The sequence below is a fragment of the Fukomys damarensis genome, unplaced genomic scaffold (assembly GCF_012274545.1).
Source record: "Fukomys damarensis isolate Sample0158 unplaced genomic scaffold, DMR_v1.0_HiC HiC_scaffold_16, whole genome shotgun sequence".
Taxonomy (NCBI): Eukaryota; Metazoa; Chordata; class Mammalia; order Rodentia; family Bathyergidae; genus Fukomys; species Fukomys damarensis.
In genome coordinates this window covers 65332263-65359154 of record NW_022900928.1, presented here as the reverse complement: position 1 = coordinate 65359154, position 26892 = coordinate 65332263, and the positions used below count along the sequence as shown (strand labels likewise).

The 26892-nt window shown below is 46.9% G+C and overlaps 1 protein-coding gene across 4 annotated transcripts in view; it reads left to right on the top strand.

Annotated features, from left to right (window-relative positions):
• Positions 1–26892, top strand: part of Dscaml1 (DS cell adhesion molecule like 1) — a 299015-nt gene that overhangs the window by 257787 nt on the left and 14336 nt on the right. For all 4 annotated transcript variants that reach the window (XM_010629475.3, XM_033764362.1, XM_033764363.1 and 1 more), the window contains 6 exons: positions 2929–3096; positions 4099–4169; positions 8536–8776; positions 14184–14330; positions 16047–16202; positions 22393–22532. In XM_010629475.3, the coding sequence (XP_010627777.2) occupies positions 2929–3096; positions 4099–4169; positions 8536–8776; positions 14184–14330; positions 16047–16202; positions 22393–22532 (923 nt within the window). The remainder of the gene's footprint in view (positions 1–2928; positions 3097–4098; positions 4170–8535; positions 8777–14183; positions 14331–16046; positions 16203–22392; positions 22533–26892) is intronic.

Below are 26892 nucleotides of genomic sequence, written 5' to 3'. Positions count from 1 at the left end.
AGGAGGAGGAGGAGGAGAAGAAGAAGGAGAAGGAGAAGAAGAAGAAGAAGTGAAGAGTTTTATGTGAGGGGATGCCAGTATCCAATTTGTGTTTTGGGAGAACCACTTCAAGGGCAAGATGGAGTACTTGCCCTGTGAGATGGGCTCAGTCCTCTTCACAGAATTAATAATGGCTACAATGCCCAGCACAAGTGGAAGGGGACAAAGGATGCACACTGGAGGCTGGGAGGCTGGCTAGATAGTAGCCTGGCCTGGGATTAGGTATAGAGTAGAGGCATGTGGTGATATTTAAGAGCTACAAGAGACACAAAGGATATTGGGCTAAGAAGAAGAAGAAGAAGAAGAAGAAGAGTTTTATGTGGAACCACCTCAAGGGCAAGATGGAGTACTTGCCCTGTGAGATGGGCTCAGTCCTCTTCACAGAATTAATAATGGCCAGCACAAGTGGAAGGGGACAAAGGATGCACACTGGAGGCTAGTCATTTTCCTAGTCCAAATGAGGGGTGACAGTAGCCTGGCCTGGGATTAGGTATAGAGTAGAGGCATGTGGTGATATTTAAGAGCTACAAGAGACACAAAGGATATTGGGCTTGATAGCAAGGGAGAGAACAGAAAGAGTTCAGAATAGCACCAAACTTTCTGGCACACAGGATGGCTGGTGGTGCCATTCCCAGGTGAGAAACTCAGGAAGGAGATGGATTGACTGAGTGTACAGTCAAGAACTGTGTCTTGGACATGTTAAGTTTGAGGTGTCTTTGGAACCTCCAGAAGGAAATATCAAGCAAACAGTTGGCTCTGAAAGGCCAGAGTTCAAAGGAGAAGCCAGGGCTGTATGGAGACCTGGAAGTTGTCAGTGTGTAAATGGAACTAGATGGTGTAAGTGGGGAAAGTGCAGCATGAGAGAAGGAGAGGAGAGGATAGAACCTGGAGGTTCCCAGATGGACTCCTTTAACCATCAATGGCCCGTAGAAAAGGATGCACCTGCTCAGAGACAGAAAAACTGACCCAAAACATAAGGGAAAAAAATAGACTTTATGAAGCAGCCAAGGGAAAAGTATTTCAAGAAAAAGAGAGAACTCTAAGTGTTGAACACACCTGAGACGTTAAGTGGGAAATTGGTTTTGGAGATGTGGAGGTCATCTATACTACAGAGATATAACACTGACATCACAGGGAGCGTTCAAGGTGACCACTGGTGCACCGGGCATGATACAGGTGCCTGGCAAATGTTAGTAATGCTTCTTCATAGCCCTTCTGCTTTCAGACACATCCCATGAGCCTCCTGCCTCTGCCCTCACTCATCAAAAATGAATGCACTGACTTCTGATCATTCTCCCTCTCCTATAAACATGGGCAAATCAAATGTGATTTGTGAGCTGGCACCAGCTCCTGGGATGCCACAGAGAGAAGTGAGCACCTGCTCCACATTACTAGCCTGTTCCATCCCAAATCAAAGAGGTGTCCCCAGCAGGTAGGAGCCTGCATGTTTGCAATTTTGGTTTAACCTATGAGCCACAGAGTGACTCGTTGGGTGACTGGGGTGTTTTTAAAGACAAGAAGAAAATAATGTGTTTCTGAGCATCAGCAGCCTGCCATTTTGTTCCTTTGGCTCACACAACGAGAGAATTAAATGCAAAACTACAGATGGGAGCTGGGCCAGTGCCCTTCACAGATGCTGAGCCTGTGCAGCTGAGAGTGGTGTTTTAAAAAGCATGAGGATCTCAGTTATCCTGAGTTTGGGGAAAATAGGATTCTCTTGATTCATCAGGCATTAGCCTTAAAACTATATTTTCTTAAAATTTTCCTAGAATGTTCTAGCCTCCTTTCCTGCTTTAGGAATTAAACTAGTGAGTATAATTTAACATTTTCAATTGAGAATTTTTCAGGGTGCTCTACAGAGGATTTAAAAGGTGTAGAAAATTAGTTTGAATAGTGATACCCAGACATGACCTGGAAACACTTTGAAACCCTCTATCAGCTTGTTTCCTTGTGCTTTGCCTTTTCTTTTTCAAAGTAAAGTGCCAAAGAAGGCATCTGGTTAAGAATTCTGGCTTTGGAAGGTCCTAGCTGAGCCTTGCTGTAACTGCAACTGCTTCTCATTTTTTCCTTGGAATCCCCTGGTAGGTACACAGCAAGCATATATTGAATGAATGGCTGAATTCCTCTGGAGATGCAGGCTGTTTACCATCACAGTATCCCTGAGTGGCATTTATCTGGTAGTTTCACATTCTACAGTTTTGCTAAACATTAGTCCAGGAATGAACTGCCATTCTCTTTGGATGAATTGTGAACATGTTAATCCCTTTGCTGGTCCCTGATCTGAAAGACTCAGAGTACTATCCTTTCCCTGCTGGTATAGGAAAGAGAGTGGAGCTGGGGCTAGGGCCTCTGGCACTTGATCTGCTCCCTCAAACCCTGACACATAATATTCAAGACCACCACCTCACAAGAGCACAAGGCAGGGAAATGTAAAAGCACACAGAGAAAAGGTAAAGCGGAAAGAAGGCTTGGCTTCTCCCTTTGCACAGGGATTGTTGTGTGGATGGGATATCTCAAAGGTAGTACAGGTCACTGATGTACCGAGAGACACAGGAAGAAGGGAACTAAACAATCAGACCCTCCAGAATTTCAAGGAAATGGTGATCTTGGCAGGAACCTTGGCAAATACCTTGTCCAACCCTGTCTGAGATTCAGCTCACAAGCTGGCTGGTGGCAGAAGAGAGTCTGGCTTTTCCCAAGCTGGAGCTTCATGAGACAGACTCATTGTACTCCCTGTGAAGTTGTTTAGGACTTTACCTTCTCTCTGCAGCCTCAGTGGACTGGACAACTCTGGAAATCCAATTAAGAGTGGCATGGGCTGGAGACTGCTGCAGAGTAGGGATGCTGGATTTTGCCTGAATGTGTTTTGAAATGGTGTCTTCTCTCTAGATTCCTGGGACTTCAAGCAGTCCACACGTAACATCTCTCCCACCATCAATCAGGCCAACATCGTGGACTTGCACCCAGCATCTGTGTACAGCATCCGCATGTACTCCTTCAACAAGATTGGCCGCAGCGAGCCAAGCAAGGAGCTCACCATCAGCACAGAGGAGGCTGGTGAGCCCTTGGCCCTGCAACTGCTGCCCATGGTCTTGGAGATCAAGGACACTGAGGAATCCATACCAGCCCTGTCTACTGGCAACTGGCTTGTGGTTGAAAGAGAGGATGAGATTGATCCCAATGGTTGTTTGTTTGTTTGTTTGTATCTGCCTGGGAATCACTGGAGGCTGATTTTGCTTATTTGTTTCCTGACCCTGCTGTAAGTAGGACTCTAGACCCTGGGCCCTTTGGAGCTGTCCGTGGTTCTGCTCTACTTCCTTGGTCCAGTCTCTTTGGAAAATACAGATACAGTGATACCTCAGTTCATGAACTTAATTCTTTCCATGTTCCTGGAACCACATCAACTTCAATAGCTAGATTCAGTGTTGGCTTTATGGGGAAATTTGATTCAGTTCTTGTCCAATTTGACTTACAGCCAGAATCGTGGAAAGAATTAAGTTCATGAACCAAGGTATCACTGCTGGATCTGCAGTATATGCAGTCCTAGTTCCTTGGATGATTTTCTAGGTCTTTGACACAGAGTTTTAGAAAAATTTAAACAAGATTTCCCTTGCTGCTGGCTGTGGTGGCACACACCTGTAATCCCAGCACTCAGGAGGCTGAGGCAGGAAGATTGCCATGAGTTTGAGGCCCACCTGGTCTACATGATGAGTTTTGAGGACAGCCTGAGCTACACAGCTAATGAGACTCTGTCTCAAAAAAAAAAACAAAAAATAAAAATAAAAAGATCTCTCTTGCTGTATTTTATTGTTATTGTCAAATAAGAAAATCCCAAAAATATATGCACAATTTTACAAATAATTGTAAAGTAAAAAACGGCATAACAAATGCTAATAATCAATTACCAGCATGAAGAACCAAAATCAAGATTCTCTGCTATCCCTAAATGAGCTTCTCCTTCCTCTCCAGCTGTACTCCAGCTCAAGACAATGGGAGTGAGGATATAAGATTCTGTCTGCTGCAAGATCTGACTCATCTGTTGCTTTTTCTGTACTCCAGCTCCTGACGGGCCTCCCATGGATGTCACCTTGCAGCCAGTGACCTCACAGAGCATCCAAGTGACTTGGAAGGTAACTGAGTTTTGTCTTATCTCCTCCTCCTCAATCCAGGTATGAAGCTCCAACAGGTTTGCTAATCTCTGGTTTCATACAATGCCCATGCCCTGTGCCTTCCAGTCTCCAAGTGCTTCCTTTTATGCAAACTCATAGTGGAGGGAAAGGGCAGTCAAAATCAGATCTCCTCACCAATCCCTGCTCCTCTCCCATTGTGTCTTTTGTGGGGTTGCGCCTTAAATGGGATGAAGACTGTATGTGTGCTAAGAGGAGGACAGTTCTCCAGCTACACTGGCCCATCCTCAAGCTCCACCACCACCATATGTTGTGGGAGGGCAGGAGCTAGATTTGGTTTTGTGTAAAGTTGCCCCATACACCATCAAGATGAAAATTACTGCTCTCCCGTGATGGAAGGGGAGACCAGTATTGCTGCAGCCACTTGGTTTGATCTGTGAGATCCAGGGAATGAATTTGTTACCTAAGAGGAGACCCCATAGCTGGGCAGGGTAACGAGTAGAACTGAAAAATGGTTTCCTGGGGGCTCTGGCCCTTGGGCATATCCCACCATGCACACTTACAGGCTGACAATCCATCACTTCCTATTGCTCTATACCTTCTGGTCTCCAAGTGCTTGCTCTTGTGCAAACTTGTCTGGCCTTCTCTCTGTTCCTCGGTTGAGAGGATGCACAGAGAAGGCATTTCCATCCTATCTGTCAGAGGAGGCTATGGATGCAGAAATGCAAGGTGACTCCTCCATGGTTGGTCAGGTAGTGTCAGGTGTAGGATGTGAAGGTCTGTAGTCTGGAGCGCTGGCCTCATCACCTCACAGCAGCCCACTGCACAGAGCTGTAGAAAAGTCTGTCTTCTTAGGGCTGTTCTTTGTTCTCCTTGGAATGTCCCTGTTCCTCAATCATGAGCCTTGAGGGTGGCATCATCTTCATGAAAGATCAATCCTTCAAGAGTATATATGACTCTGACTCCTGTCAGGAAAAGGCAGGTGTATTAGTTCCTCTTATGGGCTCTTTGGAAAGGTGGATTTGAACATGGAAGAGAGTCAGAGTCCTAGCAACATTTTCCTTAGTAAGACACATACACAGAAGCAGCTGCCTGGTTCCTCCCCTCCCTAGAGAAAGGTGAGGCAGGGACTGGGTCCTTGATCCTTCGCAGAGCCCCCTAGGAAATCCCTGGAACCATGATTCCTCTGCAGAATCAGATCTGGGTTCCAAGGCTTTCCTCAGAAACTGGAGATAAAGCCAGAGACCAAATCTCCAGTCTTGTGTATGTCCTGGCCCCAGAACTAATTCCTAGGAATAGGCTGAGGGAGCTGGGAGATGGGGGTGGGAAACGAATACCTATGTAAAGCATTGAGATGTTTGGCTACAATATCTGACCCAGAGGTCGATAAAAATTTAGAATCAGATTTATTTCTCCAAAGTCTCATAATGAAAAATAAAATTGATTAGAAAGTTAGAACTTCAGAATGAACCAGCTGCTCAATAAATTTTGGGGCTGACTTCTCGGGGGATTTTTTTTTAACACTGAGAAACAGATTAATGAAAAATAAAGATTCACTTGAAAGATAAGTCACTTCGTTTTAAGACTCTTTCCACAAGATGGATCACCCCTGCTTTATGACATAAATTTGCAATCAGCCCTATTGATTTCTTAATGCTTTAGAGAAATATTGTTAAGATTGATTTAAATCGTGAATGTATGTGTTAGGAGGAGGAAGATGGGGGGAAGAGAGAGAGAGAGGAGAGAATAAAGAGGAGGGAGGGAGGAGGGATCTGTAAAAATTTGTATGCGTTCTGGATATACATGTGTGTGTACAGGGGTACATATGCCATGTTGATGTGGTCATGTATACAGGTGTGGTCATGCATACAGGTATATGTCATGGCACAAAAGGCCTGGATATTGGGCATGCACATCATTGTGTAATGGTGTTTATAGTACCATACTGTGTGCATGTGGGTGCATGCAATATGAGAGTATGTGTTAGAGTGCAGACGAGATTGTCAGGCTTTTGAAAATGCGTTTGTGTCTCTGACAAATGTGTGTGTGCGTGTGTGCCCATGTAAGACTGCATGTGCAGATGTAAGACTCAAATGCAGGCATTTTCCCCTCACAGACTAGCACACAGGACTGCCCAAGTGCAGAGAGAAACATCATTTAGGCAATAACAAAAAGTCAAGTCAATTAAAAGCACACACCTATTTAGTGAGTTCAAAACAATTATGTTAAATTAAAAACTTCATCTTATTGAGTTAACAGTGAGTTTAAAATGCAGTTCATTTAAACATTCATTGAATTTAAAAAAAGCAATGGAACTGTTTTACTAACTTAATTGTTCTTGATCTCACTGTTTTTTAGTACAATAAAAGGTGGACTTTTAAATTAATTTCATTGTCTTTAAAACCCTGATGCAAGCTGTTTTTATATGCACTGGAGTGGCTGTTCTGCCTCAATTTATAGACGGGCAGCCCAGTCACTAAAGGAGGCAGTTTCTACTTGGAAGTTTAAATGTGTCTATCTGTGGGCCAGTGTGTGAACCTAAGTAAACACATTGGCATTTGTGTGTGTGCCTGTGTGTGTGCATGTGTATGTGTGTGTGTGTTGGTGAATGCTTATGTGTTGATGTTTTCTTTTGCAGTGTTTCTGTGTGTGGGGTTGTGGTTGGCTGTTTTTGTATCAGGGTTCAAGGCTGGGTGAGAATGTTTTCCCAGCCCGACCGCCGTTGGTGGAATTTTCTCTGTTCGCCCGGCCTTGGGGGTGGTTATCAGTCCTCCACTCCCCCAGGTTCCTCTGACCTCCACATCTGTGTCCTCTCTGCCCCATCATCAGGGCCTGGCTGCAGGCCTCAGCCTCAGAACACCCAGGTGGCCACTGTGCCTTGAGCCACACAGCTCTAGCCTTCTAGTGGGGCCTGCACCCAGTGAAGATCAGCGCTCTCTTCTAGGGAGTGTTTTTTGTTTGTTTTTGTATGTTTGTTTCTAGTCGGAGTAAAATACATATAAGATTTACGACTTTAAATACATTTAAGAGTATAGATCAGGGCCAGGGATTTAGCTCAGTGGTTCTGCCACCTGCCTCACAGACACAAGGACCAGAGTTCGATCCCCAGTACCAAAAAGAAAAAAGTTAAGAGTATGGATCATTGACCACTAGGTGTTGCCAGAACTTGTTCATCATCCCCAGGCTGAAGCCCTGTACCTGTTTAACAGGAATTCCCTTGTCCCCTCCTCCCACCCGCTGGAAATCTGTTTTCTGTCTCTGTGAATATGCCAGTTCTGAATACCTCTGTAAGTGGGACCATATGGCATTTGTCCTTTTGTGACTAGTCTGTGTCACTTAGCATGATGACTTTAATATCCATCTATATTGTATCGTGTGTCCAAAGTCCTTCCTTTAATGATATTGCATTGTATGTGTACATCACGTAAGTTTGTCCGTTTGTCTTCCTGTGGAGACTTAGGTGGCTTCTGCTCTTTGGCTATTGTGAATAATGCTGCTTGAACATGAGTGTACAGGGATGGGCACCCTGCTTTGAATTTTCTGCGGTTTATACCCAGAAGTAGGACTCCATGATCATATGGTAAACTCCATGTCTAACCTCCTGAAGGACCACCAAACGGACTTCCACACTGGCTGCACCATTTGACATTTACACCAGCAATGTACAAGCATTTTAACCTCTCCATATCCTCTCCAGTGCTTGCATTGTTTCTTGGTTGATTATTTGGTTGGTTTCTATAATGACCATCCTAGTGGGTGTGAAGTGGGATCTCAGGACACATTGCTCACTTTCCTCTCCATCAGATCGCTTTTGCCTTTGGTTTCTGACTCTCCCACACCCCTGAGCCATGCCACATACTATTCCTATTCATTCATTCATTTATTCGTTTTCATTCATTCTTTCATTCAATAAATATGTGTTAGTCCCAGTAAATATGTGTGAGATCCAACATTAAGCAAAACAGACAATACTCTTTGTCCTCATGGCACTTACACCCTGGTAGGGCAGACAAACACCTAAGTAAAATCTATAGCACGTCAGATTAATTCATGTAGGAAAATAAAGCGGGAAGAGAATCAGAGTGCTGTAGGAGCAGTAAGGAGCTCATGTCACCATGAAGAAGAAACATTTTAGAGGGCAGGGGGCCACCATAGGTTTTCAAGTGAGGAGCATCTCCCACAATGGGGGTGAGCCTGGTGTGAGCAGCAAAGATCAGTCTGCTGCAGCACAGAAGGCAAGAGAGAGACAGAGAAAACAGTCTGAGAAGTAGTGGGTGTCAGGAACAACATGACCTGACTTTGGTTTTTACAGCATTCTTTCAGAATGTCACTGTGTGTCTTTGTCCCTGGCCCTCCCCTGTAATCACAGGCACCGAAGAAAGAGCTGCAGAACGGTGTCATCCGGGGCTACCAGATCGGCTACAGAGAGAACAGCCCTGGAAGCAATGGACAGTACAGCATCGTGGAGATGAAGGCCACTGGTGACAGCGAGGTCTACACCCTGGACAACCTCAAGAAATTCGCCCAGTATGGGGTGGTGGTCCAGGCCTTCAATCGGGCTGGGACAGGGCCCTCCTCCAGCGAGATCAATGCCACCACCCTGGAGGACGGTGAGGGCCACCTTAGGGTGAGAGCGGGGGTGGTCACAAACACTGTTTCGGACACAGACAGGGCTCCCAGTGAGGGCATGTGTGTCCTTCCACTTGTTCCTGGGCACAACTTGGTCTTGTGAATGACACCAACTCCCTGGATCCTCTCATCTTTTCTTGCTCATGGCTCCTTGAAGGGGGCCTGGTCTATTCAGCCTTCCAGGCCTCCCAGCCTGTTTGAGTGGCTCCTTCTTCGCTTGCTGATTCTCTGCCCCTTAGTCTACCTGTGTACCTGCCGGGCCGTCCGAGCTCTTGTCCATATTCCTGTCTCTCCCTCTGTGCATCTCCCTTCTTCTATTACCCACTATTCCTTCTCTCTGACAAAGCTCCTCCCTCCACATCCTGGGTCCTGTTTCTCCTCCTTTACAGCTTCTTGGGGAAAGCGCAAAAGTCCATGAACCTTGTACTTCTAGGCTAGAATCTGTCATCTGTTTGAGGGGCCAGAGATGAGACTATAGAGTTAAATCCCATCACCCATGTGGCAGAGGATTTAGAGCCCAATTTTAAAAACTTAATTTCTGATGACTGGAGAGAACTCCACACTCTGATTAGTAAATTAAGGGGCTCCGTTTCTCCAGAGGGAGAAGATCAGGAGGAAACAGAAATATTCCTGCTAAGCACAGAGTAACTATTCAGCTGTTACCTGAGCCTGCACCAGGTCAAAATAGGAGATGTGTCCTTGATGCTCCCAGAGATGGGACCAAGCTTGAGTTCTGCCACCTGCCTCACAGACACAAGGACCAGAGTTCGATCCCCAGTACCAAAAAGAAAAAAGTTAAGAGTATGGATCATTGACCACTAGGTGTTGCCAGAACTTGTTCATCATCCCCAGGCTGAAGCCCTGTACCTGTTTAACAGGAATTCCCTTATCCCCTCCTCCCACCCGCTGGAAATCTGTTTTCTGTCTCTGTGAATATGCCAGTTCTGAATACCTCTGTAAGTGGGACCATATGGCATTTGTCCTTTTGTGACTAGTCTGTGTCACTTAGCATGATGACTTTAATATCCATCTATATTGTATCGTGTGTCCAAAGTCCTTCCTTTAATGATATTGCATTGTATGTGTACATCACGTAAGTTTGTCCGTTTGTCTTCCTGTGGAGACTTAGGTGGCTTCTGCTCTTTGGCTATTGTGAATAATGCTGCTTGAACATGAGTGTACAGGGATGGGCACCCTGCTTTGAATTTTCTGCGGTTTATACCCAGAAGTAGGACTCCATGATCATATGGTAAACTCCATGTCTAACCTCCTGAAGGACCACCAAACGGACTTCCACACTGGCTGCACCATTTGACATTTACACCAGCAATGTACAAGCATTTTAACCTCTCCATATCCTCTCCAGTGCTTGCATTGTTTCTTGGTTGATTATTTGGTTGGTTTCTATAATGACCATCCTAGTGGGTGTGAAGTGGGATCTCAGGACACATTGCTCACTTTCCTCTCCATCAGATCGCTTTTGCCTTTGGTTTCTGACTCTCCCACACCCCTGAGCCATGCCACATACTATTCCTATTCATTCATTCATTTATTCGTTTTCATTCATTCTTTCATTCAATAAATATGTGTTAGTCCCAGTAAATATGTGTGAGATCCAACATTAAGCAAAACAGACAATACTCTTTGTCCTCATGGCACTTACACCCTGGTAGGGCAGACAAACACCTAAGTAAAATCTATAGCACGTCAGATTAATTCATGTAGGAAAATAAAGCGGGAAGAGAATCAGAGTGCTGTAGGAGCAGTAAGGAGCTCATGTCACCATGAAGAAGAAACATTTTAGAGGGCAGGGGGCCACCATAGGTTTTCAAGTGAGGAGCATCTCCCACAATGGGGGTGAGCCTGGTGTGAGCAGCAAAGATCAGTCTGCTGCAGCACAGAAGGCAAGAGAGAGACAGAGAAAACAGTCTGAGAAGTAGTGGGTGTCAGGGACAACATGACCTGACTTTGGTTTTTACAGCATTCTTTCAGAATGTCACTGTGTGTCTTTGTCCCTGGCCCTCCCCTATAATCACAGGCACCGAAGAAAGAGCTGCAGAACGGTGTCATCCGGGGCTACCAGATCGGCTACAGAGAGAACAGCCCTGGAAGCAATGGACAGTACAGCATCGTGGAGATGAAGGCCACTGGTGACAGCGAGGTCTACACCCTGGACAACCTCAAGAAATTCGCCCAGTATGGGGTGGTGGTCCAGGCCTTCAATCGGGCTGGGACAGGGCCCTCCTCCAGCGAGATCAATGCCACCACCCTGGAGGACGGTGAGGGCCACCTTAGGGTGAGAGCGGGGGTGGTCACAAACACTGTTTCGGACACAGACAGGGCTCCCAGTGAGGGCATGTGTGTCCTTCCACTTGTTCCTGGGCACAACTTGGTCTTGTGAATGACACCAACTCCCTGGATCCTCTCATCTTTTCTTGCTCATGGCTCCTTGAAGGGGGCCTGGTCTATTCAGCCTTCCAGGCCTCCCAGCCTGTTTGAGTGGCTCCTTCTTCGCTTGCTGATTCTCTGCCCCTTAGTCTACCTGTGTACCTGCCGGGCCGTCCGAGCTCTTGTCCATATTCCTGTCTCTCCCTCTGTGCATCTCCCTTCTTCTATTACCCACTATTCCTTCTCTCTGACAAAGCTCCTCCCTCCACATCCTGGGTCCTGTTTCTCCTCCTTTACAGCTTCTTGGGGAAAGCGCAAAAGTCCATGAACCTTGTACTTCTAGGCTAGAATCTGTCATCTGTTTGAGGGGCCAGAGATGAGACTATAGAGTTAAATCCCATCACCCATGTGGCAGAGGATTTAGAGCCCAATTTTAAAAACTTAATTTCTGATGACTGGAGAGAACTCCACACTCTGATTAGTAAATTAAGGGGCTCCGTTTCTCCAGAGGGAGAAGATCAGGAGGAAACAGAAATATTCCTGCTAAGCACAGAGTAACTATTCAGCTGTTACCTGAGCCTGCACCAGGTCAAAATAGGAGATGTGTCCTTGATGCTCCCAGAGATGGGACCAAGCTTGTCAAAGCCCCACAGAAAGCAGAAAAAGAAGAGAGTCTTCTTCAAAGCTTTCTTGTTGATACCACAACCCCAAACTGGAGTCTGAAAATAAAACCTGCCTGGAGCCTGGGGCTGCTAACCCACACCTGACAGAGGAAAGGCTGACACTTGGAGGGCATGATGCCATCCCCACTTTGCGTATCCAAATAAAATCACTTGAGAGCCATTCCTGTAGTTAAGCAGCACCCTCTCCTGCCCTCTCCCCCTTGGAAATACAGCTCCCAGGAGGGAATATGTATGAGGTCAGAAGCACCTGAGAGTCCCTGACTTTGGCTATACATTAAAATTGTTGGGGAGCTTACAACAGAGTGATGCTCACACCTGGACCGCAGAGATTCTCATCTCGTGGCTCTGAGGCACAAGCTGGGCTTTGGAGTGGGGCTGACTTCAGTAGCCCCAGAGAAAAAGGGAGACCACAAAAGAGGAGAAAGACGTGCAGAGATGTGGAGAGAGCTACATGGACACCTGGAGATACTGGCCACAGGCCTGGCTACATTAGGGACATCAGCTTGCCACCTCTTCACAGCAGTGGTATTAATCCAAGCAGTTCCTTAACAGTGTGGTTCTCAAGCCTGAGTCTCTTCAGAACACCCTTGGAGGGCTGGGCCCAGTCCAGAGCTCTGCTGCAGGTCTGAGGACTTGCCAAGAACTTGCAATTCTACTACATTGCCTTCAGAAGACTGATGTTGCTGTGGGTCCAGGGAGCTTTGAGAACCACAGCTGGGTCCTTATCCACAAAGGGCAGCCAAGGCTCACAGAGGTTAAGTGACCTGTCCAGAATGACCCATCTAGTAACTAACAGAGCCAGGATCCGAATCCAGGACACAGCCTGGTCCCTTACTCTTCCTGCTCCACTGTGTCCTATTCTCTTTGTGTTTGGAAGCAAGGTTGGAGGCAGGGATGAGAGATGTGGACACAACATGCTCCAGAATGGACTGTCCAAGAAACAGCTAGCCCTGGCCTAGGCCGTGCCACCCAGTCTAACCCAGAGGTCTCATCCCCTAGGTGGGCCAGAACACAGCCTCCATCAACACCACCTCCCTGGCCAATGTGGCCCCTAGAATTTCCAGCAGGAGAGCAATCAGCATGGGCTTCAGAGCCCTTTTCAAAACAAAGAAGGAAAGGGGAAAGAAAGTTTCCAGTAGCATTTGCTCAGCAGTTTTTCATACTTAATTAAGGCCCTTGTTAGCCTGTCAGATCCTGATCGTTTCCTAGCAATATTAGCACTCCTCCTGGGGTATTCAAGGGCCCCTGCCTTAGCAAGAGTGTCTTTTCCATAATTATATTACCTTCATTTTGTTCAAACGGGCGATCTGTATTAGTTTATTACACTGGGTCCCTAATTACATGGTGCTTATATTTTTACACCTAAGTAATATGAAACAATAATCATTCTCAAAGAGGATCGTTAGGATGATGTATTATCATTTAAATGCTCATAAAAATTAGAGTTGCCTCTTGTGGGGCAATGGGATCTAATTACCTTCCCTCCAGCCTGTGCCTCCTTTCTCCCATTCAACAGTGCAGCAGACTGTCTCTTTCCCTTTGTCCCTAGCTCCTCAAAAGCCAGCAGGAAGTGCCACCAAAGTTCTCCTTTAGCCAAGATGGGGCCTGAGGCCTGTTGCTGCTACAATCTGTCATCTCAGAAAGGCAGGCTGCACCTGGGCCAATGCAGGATGAGGGAACCAAGGTGAAATACAGCAGGAGCTCTTGGAGAGAGGGGATTAGGTCAGGTGGGCCACCTGAGTTGGCCTCAGATCATGTTGGCATGTTCATGTACAGGGACAAGACAGAGGGTAACTGTCTCGGGAGTCCTAGAGGCCTCTGTGATAGCTCCTCTCCCTCAAACCAAGACTAGTTAAGACTCCCTGGACTGAAACTTGGGACAGGCATCCCCAGGGCCAGACCTTGGCTCGGATCCCTCATCAGTGCACACAGAGGCTTTGGCAGCCATCAGATGAGATATTAAAATACAGATGTGTCCAGGGCCAATGTGAGCTCCCAGGCTTTGCTCCCATAAGCAGAGGTGGATGACCTGGCTGTGGTGGTGTAGGGGTGAATTCCCAGGGGTTATACCTGGAGTTCCTCCCCTTCCCCCACATCTAACAAGAACCAGGAAATGCTGCCCAGGGAGCAAGAGCCACATCTCTAAAGCTTTCTGTCTATGCTCATCTCCAGGAAAGAAGACTCGTGCGTGGCCCAGCCTCCAGGCTCACAGTCACCGGGTCCTTCCACTTGTCTAACCCAGGGCCCAACCCAGAATGTGTATATTGTGCTGTCACTCACATCGCTGCCTGACTTGGTTCTCCCCCATCCCGTGCAGTGCCCAGCCAGCCCCCTGAGAACGTCCGGGCCCTGTCCATCACTTCTGATGTAGCTGTCATCTCCTGGTCAGAGCCCCCTCGCAGCACCCTCAATGGCGTCCTCAAAGGCTATCGGGTCATCTTCTGGTCACTCTACGTGGATGGGGGTGAGTAGTCTGCTGGGACTGACGGTGGGTCTCACGGTGACAGACGCTGCTCCCAGGCTTAGAGCTGAACATCTTCCCATGCATGTCAAGTGGAGCAGGAGGCCGCAAGGAGGTCAGTGGTGAGGAGGCCAAGAGAAAGTGAAGGAACTGTTCAGGATCCACTTCTCCAGGGCCAGAGCTGGCACAGGGTGGATGGTAGTGTGCATGGCCACCTCTCTCTCTCTAGGGGTAGAAGGAGACATCCAGCTGCTCCCAGTATATGTGGGTGTTATTTGGAGCACGTTTGCTTTTCTAACTGAACATACCAATATTAGGCTTTCAAGACCGAATCAGTCCTGTCCCACAGGAGCAGCTGGTATGCTCAAATGGGGCAACTGGAGAGTTTCATGATGGGTGCGAAGGAGGGTGGGCAGCCGAGGCTGGCACAAGCTGATGCCGGCACCACCTGGGCCTGGCAGGGTGAGCAGGAGCCAGGTTACAGGCACCTTGGGAAGCCTGCCCTTGGCCACACCCAGCTGGAGTCAGGCAGGCAGAAAGGGATGCAGAAGGGCAGGTGCAGGTGAGTGCCCCGAGGAGTGCAGGTGGAGTGCAGGGGAGCAAAGGGAGCCAGCGACTCAGCATCCCAAACTATCCAAATGTCTACTGACGCCCTTACACATCTCAGCTGAGCTCAAGCGGGGGAAATGAGTTTGTCTTCCCAAGACATGAGCCTTTTGCCCCTGTGCCCTGCTCTTCGGTGACAGCATGAGCTGGATTCCCGGGTCCTCCAAAAAGGAAGAGAAGGACGCAGGGTCTTCCCTGCTGCCTATGCCAAGGCCTCTGAGCTCCCTCCTGCACTGACTGGAGTCCCCTCATGCAGGCTTAGCATTCTCACCTCTGGGCCCTGGTGAACTCTGCCCTCCCCTGGCCAGGCCCTGCCCTAGGTCACCGCAAGGTGCCAGGAGTCCGTCTGCAGTTGTTCATCTCTGCAAGGCCTGTCCTCAGCCAGTCTTTCTGGAAGGGCTGTGAGAGGCAATGGGAGGCTCAGAAGCTGTCTCTTCTCCCATGGCCCTTGCCCTCCCATGTTACTCTCTCCTTAAGCTTTTTTTGGGGTCTTCAGGAAGTTCCTCGTTAGAACAAAGAGGATGGGTCCTCACTGAGCCTTCCTGGCTGAGGCCATCAGCCCCATCAGCTTCCCCCAGGTTCTCTGTTCGGGTTCTCAGCAGGGCATGGCTGGCTGTGCCCTCAACAGTGAGGGAAAAGCAGATGGCCACATAGTCCCTTATCCTCACTGAACAGCCAGGGGCCTCAGAGGCCAGGGAGGCGGCTCAGCCTGCCATGCGTCACCTGCAGGTGGACACACTGCCCAGCAAGAGCTGACAGCCCATGGAGTAGCCGAGCAGCAGGAAGAACAGATGCTGGGGGCAGGCCATGCAGGGTCCCTCACCCGGGGAGGGAGGTGTGTGGCAGGAAGAGACACGCCTCAGGGACAACTGAGGAGCTGGAGAAAGGTAGAGCAACTGCCAAGTTGAAGTTGGTACAAAGTCAGCTAGGGGCCAGTGTTTGGGCCTGTTTGGGACACAGGGAGAGACACAGTTTGGGGACAGTGGCCCAGATCTCCTCCCAGGGACCTTGAGGTGGAGGCATCTCTAGTTCTCAAGGTTGGAGCCCAGGCTGACAGAGGGCAACAGTGGCGGCAGGGCCGAGCCGCCGCACTCAGGGACAGGGTCTCCACAGAGTGGGGCGAGATGCAGAACATCACCACGACGCGGGAGCGGGTGGAGCTGCGAGGCATGGAGAAGTTCACCAACTACAGCGTGCAGGTGCTGGCCTACACCCAGGCCGGGGACGGCGTGCGCAGCAGCGTGCTCTACATCCAGACCAAGGAGGATGGTGAGTCCAGCCTGCAGCCACCCCGCTGCTCAGCCCAGCTCCACCCCAGGGCAAGACAAGACGAAGCACCACCCTTTCTCCTGCCCCTTTGAGCCACGGTCATGTGGCTTGGAGGACTCAGGTCCAGCTTTGGGGAGGACACCGCTGATCATGGGTCATGCTGAAATGCCTTGGGAGTGATGCATAAGGATCCAGTCCACTATTTCCCTCCCCTGCCCCTGCCCTCTGAAGCACTGAGTCACTCACTGGCCAATGAAATTCTCTCCCCCACTCCTATGGCACCTACTGCTCCTCAAGGTTGATCCTGATTCCTTCTAGACACAGAGGTTGAGGTCAGTGTAGGGAGCCCAGCACACCCTGGGCTGGGGACTTGCGCATCACTCCAGGATACTCCTGGACCCTCGAGGAAGGGAATGAGATGTGCCTCCAAACAGAACTATGGTCTCAAAGTCCTTGCTCATCAGTGCAGAGCTAGAGGAAAACCAGAGTGAAGGGACCAAACTCAGGGGAGAAGGACAAAGGAAGGGCAGGGGAAAGGAAATTAAGAGCTGACTCAGCCCAAGAAGGAAAGGGACTGGAGAAGAGCCGACTTCAGACTAGCACCCAGAGCTGCACACTTTCAGGGGCTCCATTCAAACGGGGTGCTGTGTGGAACTGTCATGTACCTCTGGGCTCCTGCTTCCGGGTCCACTTTCTTCCCCACCCCACCCACTCCCACACCTCCATCACTTCTTTTTCTTTCTTTCTTTCTTTTTGAGATAGGGTCTCACATGTCATCTAGGCTGAACTTAAACTTGAGATCTTCCTGCCTCAGGCTCCCTCGTACTATGGTTACAGCATATACCAACACATTAGACCCTTAGATGTTTCATAGTGCTCTGAGCCAGGTGCTATATTCTTAGAATTGTTGTGAAGAGGGCACTTAGAAAGTAGCCATCATTAGCATCCTGGCTTCCTTCTTACTCAACCTTAGTTTCTTCAAGGAATATGGTATTGAAGAAGAACTCAGAGTCCAGGGATTTAGTTCAGTGGTTCCACCACCTACCTCACAAGCTCAAGGTCCCAAGTTCGATCCCGGGTACCAAAAAAAAAAAAAGAACTCAGGCTAGGAGTGATGGGAAGAATTTGCATTTGCAGCCCAGAGCTCAGGGGCCAGATCAGTCCCCAGCCTGGCTGAATCTCCCTGCCCTGCCTTAGCCCCTCCACTATCTTTAAGCTCTGAGCAATTCAACACTTAACAACCTGTCTGCCCTACTTTTCCTGTCATTAATGCCCCATCACAGCTTCCCAGAACAGCTCTGGGCAGAGCCACCTGCTCTTGTTTTGAGCAAAGACGGTGCCCAGAGCCTGGTCCCATCCAATCCTGGAGGCGACATGACCCAGTCACCTTTCTGTCCTCTACAGGTGGGCCATTGAACTTCTATTGTGGTCAAGGCCAGAGCGTGAACCTCCACATGGGTTCACTGCCAAACAACACCACACTTCAGAAACCTTTAACTGAGTAAGAAGCATGACTAGCCCATGTTTTAGGAAGGTAATCCTTGTTGGACACAGGCAGTGGGTAGGGGAGGAGGGGCTACTGATGGAGGCAGAGGAGGAAGCTCTGTGCCAGGGCAGCAGCTGTGAGGACAAAGGCAAGTGGTGCTGCACCTCTAGGAATAGCAGGCTGTGTGGCTCACACCTGCTGAAGACAGCTAGGACATCTGATGAAATATGTTTCCAAACACCTCCGTGAAGGTATCTGAGAGCTGGCAAGAGAGGGAACTACTGGGCCAGGATCCAAAGGAAAATAGAGGCCCAGGAGGTGAACCTGACATGCATAACAGCCCTTTCTCCGGGGGACATCTGCTGAATCTGGAGCCGTGGCTGAGAGCAGCTCTAGAAGCGCATGCACCGGGGACAGGGCCTGCCACGCACTTGTATCATCTGTGAGCACCCCACACTTTGACCTGAGACCATGAAGAACAGACCACACTTTCACCGCAGCGGTAGAAGTGGACCAAAGTACACAGCTCAGCTGGAAGCATCTCAGTCCCAAACTAACTGAGACAACCCAGATTGCTGGGACCTGGGATGCCTCGGCTGTCAGAAGCAAACACAAGTCCACTCTTCACAAAGGCATCATCGGTCTTAGGTTATTTCTACAAAGAATTTGGCAAATCCTGCGCCTAGCATAGAAAAAAAGATAATAGGGATGACGTGAACAAAATTCAGGGGAGAAAAAAAGATTAAAAAAACAGATCCACAAGGGCTCCAAATGTGAAATTATCAAACTCTTTAAAAGAAGTTGTGGTTTTTCTATAAAATGGAATATTACTCAGCCATAAAGAATGAGAAAATAGATTCATTCATAGGAAAATGGATACATATTGAAGATATACTCCTAAGTGAAATAAATAAGTCACACATGTGTAAATACCGAATAGTTTCACTGGTGTAAATAATCTGTAACAATGCATAAGCTTCTAATAAGATTACTGACATTTAGAAATGGGAAGAAAGGAGCTAAAGGTGTAGGGAAGGTGGGATGGGTAGGGGAAGAGTAAAAAGGGAAAAGAAAAAAATGTGAGAGAATGAAAAGATGAAAATAAAGTGTTTGTAGATGGGGAGAGGAGGAAGGGGTGAAGGGAGAGCAGAGGTAAGGGGAAAAAATGAGAATCAAGACTTGTCATGTAGAGGTACAAGATCCCAACAATGAATGTAACTGTACTGCATCCCTAAAATATACCAATAAACTCAATTAAAGCTGAAAAAAAAACAATTATGCTGAACAGAGGGTAAATATTGGGAAGTAGAAAGAACATGTTCAAATGGGAAGGGGAACAAAGGAGGAGGAATGGAGAGGAAAGAAAAGCAAAAGAAAAAAAGAAAACAGAAGGAAAAAATGGAGACAAAACTTGTGTAACTTGGGAGGGGGAAAAGGGCTGAAGAGGGGGAAGGGAATGGGAAAGAAAGAGAATTAAGATATGTTAGGTACAGGTACAAATTCCCTGTGATGATCATGACCAGTGATGTGACAATGGGCCAGGGATTTAGCTCATGGTTCCACAGCCTGCCTTGCAAGCCCAAGGTCCTGAGTTCGATCCCTGGTACCAAAAAAAAAAAAAAAAAAACGTGATAAATATGTACTTATAAAAAATAAAGTTAAAAAGACAATTAGGCTTAGAAAGATTATAATTTTCAGAGAAACTGTCAAATGGAAATGGAAAATAAAAACTAACAATAGCTCAAAGTTAGAACCCAGTAGACGAGTTTAATAATGCATTGGACAGTGCTGAAGAGATAACCTATGAAATGGAACATAGATTACAGGAAAATACCCAGGTGAGCACTTAAAGACAAATGAACGGGAAAGGTAAGAGCAGGTAAGAGACATGGAGAAGTGAACCTTCATCTAGAATATGTATCCAAATCACCCAGAATCATGTTAAAATTCGATTCCAGCTCACAGGTGTAGTGTGGAAGCTGAGATTTTGCATTTCTAACATGTTCCCAGGGGGTGCCAGTGCCGCTGCACACGCCATTCTGAGTATCCAGTACACAGAGGAGTCAGTGAAAAGAAACCTCACAGGAGAGCAAAAGTGAATGGAGCAGAAGATAAAATTTCTGAAAACGTAGTAAAATAGACAAAAGATATGAAAGCAAAAACTCAAGGAGTTCTGCAAGCTCTGAAGACAACAGATTAAAGAAATCTATCCCTAAGCATATTACATTAAAACTGGAGGGAGGGAAGGAGAGAGAGAGGAGGAGGAAGGAGGAGGAGGTGAAAAAGAGGGGGAAGGGAGGAGGGTGCAAAGGAGAGGAGGAGAAGAGGTGGAGGAAGAGGAAGAAGAAAGAAGAGGAGAAGGAAGAGAAAGGGGAGAAGAAGGAACAGAGAGAAGAAAGGGGAGGGGAGGGGAGAGGAAAGGAGAGGCCTTAAAAGCAATCACAGGGAGGAAGACTGAAAATAAGATTAAGATTATCAGCTAACGTCAGAAACAATGGAAGCCAGAAAACAAGGAGCCAAGCATCCTCACTGGAGGAAAGATAGCCTCTTTAATAAATGGTGTTGGAAAAACTGGATTTCAACCTGCCAAAGATTAAAACTAGACCCTTATCTTTCACCATGCACCAAACTAAAATCCAAGTGGATTAAAGACCTAAACATTAAAACAGAAACACTAAACATGCTGGAAAGTAAGTTAGGTAGAACTCTCGAAAACATGGGCATTGGAAAAGACTTTATGAACAAATCCTCAGTAGCACGGGAACTAGAATCAACAAACTGGAACAAAGAAGCAACAACGGGGATCTCATCTTATCAAAAAGCTTCTGGGGCCAGGGATTTGGCTCAATGGTTCTACCGCCTGCCTCACAAGCACAAGGGCCTAAGTTCCATCCCTAGTAACATAAATAAATAAATAAATAGCTTCTGTACTGCAAAAGAAACCACCAAGAGAGCTAAGAGACAACCTACAATGTGAGGAAAAACTTTTATCAGCTGTTCCTCAAAGGTCTAGTATCTAGAATATATGAAGAACTCAAAAAAATCAGACCTCCCAAATATAAAGACCCAATTCAAAAATGGTCATCTGGGCCGGGGATTTAGCTCAGTGCTTCCACCGACTGCCTCACAAGCACAAGGACCTGAGTTTGATCCCTGGTACCATTACCTACAATGTGAGGAAAAACTTTTATCAGCTGTTCCTCAAAGGTCTAGTATCTAGAATATATGAAGAACTCAAAAAAATCAGACCTCCCAAATATAAAGACCCAATTCAAAAATGGTCATCTGGGCCGGGGATTTAGCTCAGTGCTTCCACCGACTGCCTCACAAGCACAAGGACCTGAGTTTGATCCCTGGTACCATTATAAAAAAAATCACACAATAACAAATGCTGGTGGGGTTGTGGGGAGAAAGGAACCCTTCTCCATTGTTGGTGGGAATGCAGACTGGTGCAACCACTATGGAAATCAATATGGAGATACCTCAAACAACAAGAATTAGAGGTCCCATTTGACCCAGCCATCCCTCTGCTGGGTATTTTTCCAAAAGAATTAAAAGAATCACATCACAGTGATGTATGCTCACCCATGTTTATAGCAGCCCAGTTTGTAATAGCTAAAGCTTGGAAACAGCCCAGTTGACCATCAACTGAAGACTGGACAAAGATGTAGTTTTTCTATAAAATGGAAAACTACTCAGCCATAAAGAACAAGAAACTAGAGACATTTATAGATAAATAGATGCACATTGAGGCCATACTCAAGTGAAATAAGTAGGACAAACGTGTAAATACTGAATAGTTTCTCTGGTGTGAAAAAATTAAAAGTGTAAATAAGGCTTAAATTGAATAATTGATAATGTAAAATAGGAAGAAAAGGTCTAAAGGAGTAGGGGAAGTGGGAAGAGTAGGGGAAAGGAAAGAAGGGAAAAGAAAAAATATGAGAAAAGGAAAAATGGAAACAGTCTTTGTAAATTGGGAAGGGTGGAGAGGGTGAAGGGAGGGCAGGGGAATGGGGAAAAAACAAGAACCAAGAAACATCATGTAAAGGTACAAGAACCCAATGATTAATGTAACTGGACTCTACCAATAAAATTAATGAAAAAAATGTAAGGTTAAATAATAGTCAAGTTAATAGAAGGAGAAAAATGAATTTTTTTTTTTGAGACAGAGTCTCACTATGTAGTTGAGACTGACCTGGGACTTACTATGTAGCTCAGGCTGGTCTCAAACTCATAGTGATCCTCCTGTCTCAGCCTCCCAAGTGCTGAGATTAAAGGTGTGCACCACAACACCTGGCTCAAAATGAAACTTTTAAAATAATCTGAAAAAGGGGCACTAGAGGAGGAAAAACAACAGACTAGAAAAAAACCAGAAATATTTGGTAAAGTGGTATATTTAAGTCCAAATATACCAGTAATTTCATTAAAAATAAATTTACTAAATTCTCCAACCAAAGATAAGACTATCAGGCTGACAAGCAAAAACCAAAACCAGTTCTGAAAACTGGCCACTCCCAGGAACTGCATTTCAGCAACTTTGGTACAGGCCCCAGATGATCACCATTCTCCCCCAGCTGTTTGCCTTTGGAAACCTACCCCCTTTGAACCATAGCTCAGAGAGGCCACCTTCAGGAAGCTCCCTGGGCTTCTGGTGCTCCTGTGTTCCTCCTTTCTCTAAACTGACCAGGCTTTCTCCATGCTCAGTTCCAGGTCCCCCTGCTGGCATCAAAGCCGTCCCTTCATCTGCTAGTAGTGTGGTGGTGTCTTGGCTCCCTCCCACCAAGCCCAATGGCGTGATCCGCAAGTACACCATCTTCTGCTCGAGTCCTGGGTCAGGCCAGCCGGTAAGTGGGATTCTAGAAATGATGGGGAACAAAGAAAAAGTTCTATAGAGAAAACACAGGATCCACTGGCTTCCAGACAAAACGCTGGGGTTGCCGGCATCTGCACTTCTAGATGGAATCGTAGTTCAGAATGGGCACTGTCACCCCAGAGTGGCTGAAGTCTTACCTACTGTCCATTTTGGGTCAGCCCTCTGCTCGAGGCTGCATCATTGTCACAAGCCTTGGAGGCTCTTTCTGAAGAGTGACCAAGAGATCATAACCAAGAGGGCAGGGAAACAGGAAGGCCGATCTCAGCCCTTCTGGTCTGGCTGATTATGGAACCTCCTAGCAGGCCCCAGGGATGGTGACTGGGGACCAACTGACCTTTGATCAGGGTAAGCTGGGCTTGGACATGCTGCTGGAGCTCTGCCCTGAGTGATTGCCTCAGCGAAGAGCCAGCTATGGGAGGAGGAAAAATGGGGCACAGCAGAGAGAGCACAGGCACCTCTTGGGTGAAAGCTTGGGGAGAAGACAGAATCTGAGGATCAGCCCCAACCTGGGGGCACAGGGGCAGCCTCAGCAAAGGCACAGTGTAGAGGGTTAGCTTTGTCCCTTACACGAAGTACTTGGAGGTCCCCACAGGGAGGAAAGAGAAGCTATCCCATATAATGTCCCTGCTTCTTCTTGATCTCCAGCCACACGTGCGCAAGGCCCTGCCAAGTAACTTCTCCAGAACACACCTGTTCTAGGGGTGGGAGCGGGTGCAGACTGAGTGGCTACCAGTCTAGTGAGGATGACAGCCCACCAAGGGCCGTGAGCACTGTCACAGATGGGCTCAGGTCGGGGGCAGGAGGAGGCCGGCTTCTTCCTCCACCAACAGCTCATCATCAGCACCAGCAGCTGGGTGAGCTTTGGGCCACCAGGAGAGCTGCCCTAAAATGACTCAGTAATTGTGTCACTGCCTCTTGTACCTCTCTCCTTTCTTTGTGAATTACCCTCCATGTAGTGGGGGCTTGGCTCCTCACTAGTGAGGCCAGAATTCTCTACCCTAGGGCAGGCAGAGACTTGAGCCACTCCTCACCATCCTCTTGGCCACCACTTCACATGCAATACAGTGTGTGCAACACACTCAGGTGGCAGCACCCAGAGCAGGGGACAGGGAACTTTATAACACCCTGGAAAGCCAGCTGGTGCCCCTTCCAGCCACTCCCCACCCCCACCAGGAAAACACCCCCACCTGACTTCAGCGGCAGGATTAGCACTGCCCCTTTACCCTTTGTATGGAGTCCTGTCCTCACGTTGCTTCTATTCACAGGATTTTGCATTTATGAATTTCATCCACATAGTTGGGGTTATAGATCACTCCTTCTCTCTTCCATGTAGTCTTTGATGCTGTGCCTATTGTCCCATTTATTTATCCATTGTGCTATCCATCCTGGTTGGAAGGCTTGGGGGAGGGCAGTTTCCTCTTGGGGCTAAATGCCTGGTACTGCTATACTAGCCCCACATACATCTCTTGGTCCTTGTGTGCATGAGTCTCCGTGGTGTATGCATGAAGGAGAAGTACTGGTCACGGGGCCTACAGATGGTAGCTGAGAGCTTCCTACCACTGCTGCGTTCCTATGCCAGTGACACCTCCACTCATGGAGGATAAAACTTCCAGTCACACAAAGACTTGTCACGTAGAGGTAGAAGATCCCAACAGTGAATGTAACTGTACTGTATCCCTAAAATGTACCAATAAACTCAATTAAAGCTGAAAAAAAAAAAAAACCTTCTAGTCACTTCACATTTGCAGCCACCCCTGGCATTTTCCAATCAATGTTTTCATCCATGTCTTCTGCTCCTTTTCCCCTATCTACACACATTTTAGGCTGTCACAACATCAGGCTTTTGACTGTACTGGACGCCCACTCTGCCTTGCACACCTGCGTGCCTTTGCCGCCCCTCGTCCTAGCATGGCATGCTCCTCCATCACACCTGAAGGCCTTGGATGGCATTCTTGGATGGTAGTTCTTGTATCTGTCTTCTACACGGTCCCTAAGGCCCTGGAAGGACAAGGACAGCACCCTTTTATCTTTAGGTCCCCAGCTGTGGAATAATGTGCTAGGAACATTCCGGTCACTAATACATGTTTGATGAGTGAATAAGTAGCAGCCTAGTAACTGTAACACTGTAGACATTAGGAAGTTTCCTTTCATAACTGATGGGAGAAAGCAGTCATTCTCTGGCTTGGGATTTCATAGCTGTTTCCTCCTCTGATGATAAAGTCTTTCAAAGAGACGGGTGGTGTCAGGAGCTCCTCATTAGCTCAGGCTTCAGGAGTTCCCAGTCAGCTGTCTGGGATCCTCTCCCAGGCCCCAGAACAGAGCTCTCAGTCCCCGTCCTCTCTTCCTGCTGCTGGAGTCACCGGGACTATGTTAATAAGCCTTCTGTTACTATGACAGATACCTGAGATAATCAACTTAGAAAGAGGAAAGGTTTATTTTGGTTCATGGTTTCCAAGATTTCAGTTTATAGCCTCTTGCCCCATTGCCTTTAAGCCTGTGGCAAAGTACAGCATCATGGTAAAGCACATGGTAGAGCAAGATGGTCACCTCGTGGCAGATGGGAAACAAAAAGAGAGACAGGAAAGGGCCAGGCTCCTGATATCCACTTCAAGGGCCTGGCCTCAGTGAACTAACTTCCTCCACTAGGCCCCATCTCCTAAAGCTCCAGCATGTCCCATAGTGCCACAGGCTGGCATCAAGCCTTAAACACGTGGGCCTTGGGTGATATTTGAGACCCCAACTGCAGCCAGGCCCCTCCTTTCGAGCTCTTCATGTCCTAAGCATGTGGGACCCTTCCCTTTCCAAGGGAGATTTCCCACTGATCTGATGAGAATAGATTCTCGGTATTGTCCAGTCGGTTTTCATCCATGTCTTCAGATGTGTCTCAGGTCTGATGAGGACTTGGGTTCCACCATTTGGAAGGACTGAGAAGGAAGGGACAGGAAGTAGGCTGAACTCAGTGAGGGACCCAGGGACCCAGTTATTTTGCACATATGCATTCCAAATTCTAAACAGCTATGTTGCAAGTTCATTTATAAGACAGCTCTGGGCAGGGATGCTAGGGGTGAGGACACACGTGTATTGAAGGCATGAGTGTGGGATGGCAGCAGGCGACATAAGACTGGGCGTGCAGAACAGGCCAGGGGTGGAGTGTGAACATGTACATGCGGACACCTCTGAGTAGAAAGTGTACATGGCACTGGCTGTTGGTGAAATACGAGGGGTGTGGCCCAGAGTCTGGGTAGAAAGTTTACCAAAGACTTAAATACATTTGTTAGTTTTCTATGATTCTAAAAATAATACAACTTTATTACAGAAAATTCTGTAGAATATTGAAGGAATAAAGAGCAAAGTAAACAATGCTTGTGCTCTCACTCCCTAAAGATAAACACTGGTAACGTTTTAGTACATAGTGTTCTAGTCTTTGATCTGCACAAATACTATGGATTGGGATTTGCTTTCTTTTTATAAAATTCTATACAATAGTATGTAACCTGCTTTTTTCATGTAACTCACATAGGTACTTTTCCATGCCATCAGATAGTCTTTTAAAACATGATCTTGAATGGCCATTTATGTATATTATCTAACAAGTGTCCCTTTTTTTATATTTACTGTATCATTCAAATTTTCACCCTATAAATAATGCTTCTTCACAAAAACATTCTTCACGAAAGTCTTGATGCACACATTTTAATATTTTCTTAAGGTAAACTTCTACAGAAATTCCTGGGTCACCAAAGAGTAAATATTATTACAGGTCTGCATTCACATTTACAAACTGCCCTTCAAAGCGTCTGCACCAACACGTGTCCACCCGCACTGCAGATTACCTGTGGCGCCGTACGGACCACCAGCATGGTCCTGTACATCTGTGGCTGTCCTCAGTTTGCTTTTTGATTTGTTTTCCTTTCTGCCAGCTCTATTTTTTATTTTAAAAGGGGGGAGTGTTTGGGCTATTTTTTTCTTCTTCGGATAATTCTCAGTTCATTTTTTTTTTCTATTTAGGTTGCTCTTTTTTTTTCTTCTCAATTTCTAAGCAGTCTCTACATATTAAGAGAATAGCCATTTAATATCATATCATATCATTTGCAAGTGTTTACCAGTTGACTTCTTGTCTCTTAATTCTGTTTTTGATGGACCTTCGTGTTTTCTTTTATAGAACTTACATTTATTTGTCACTTCCATTTATGATGTTTACCTTTATTTTTATTAGAAAAACAGATAAATATTTACCCATGGTTTCACAGTTTTATTTTTTAAAATTTGATCCACTGAGGCTCAATATGGAGACATGACTTTTGAAAGTAATTTTAAGGGCATTTAGATTT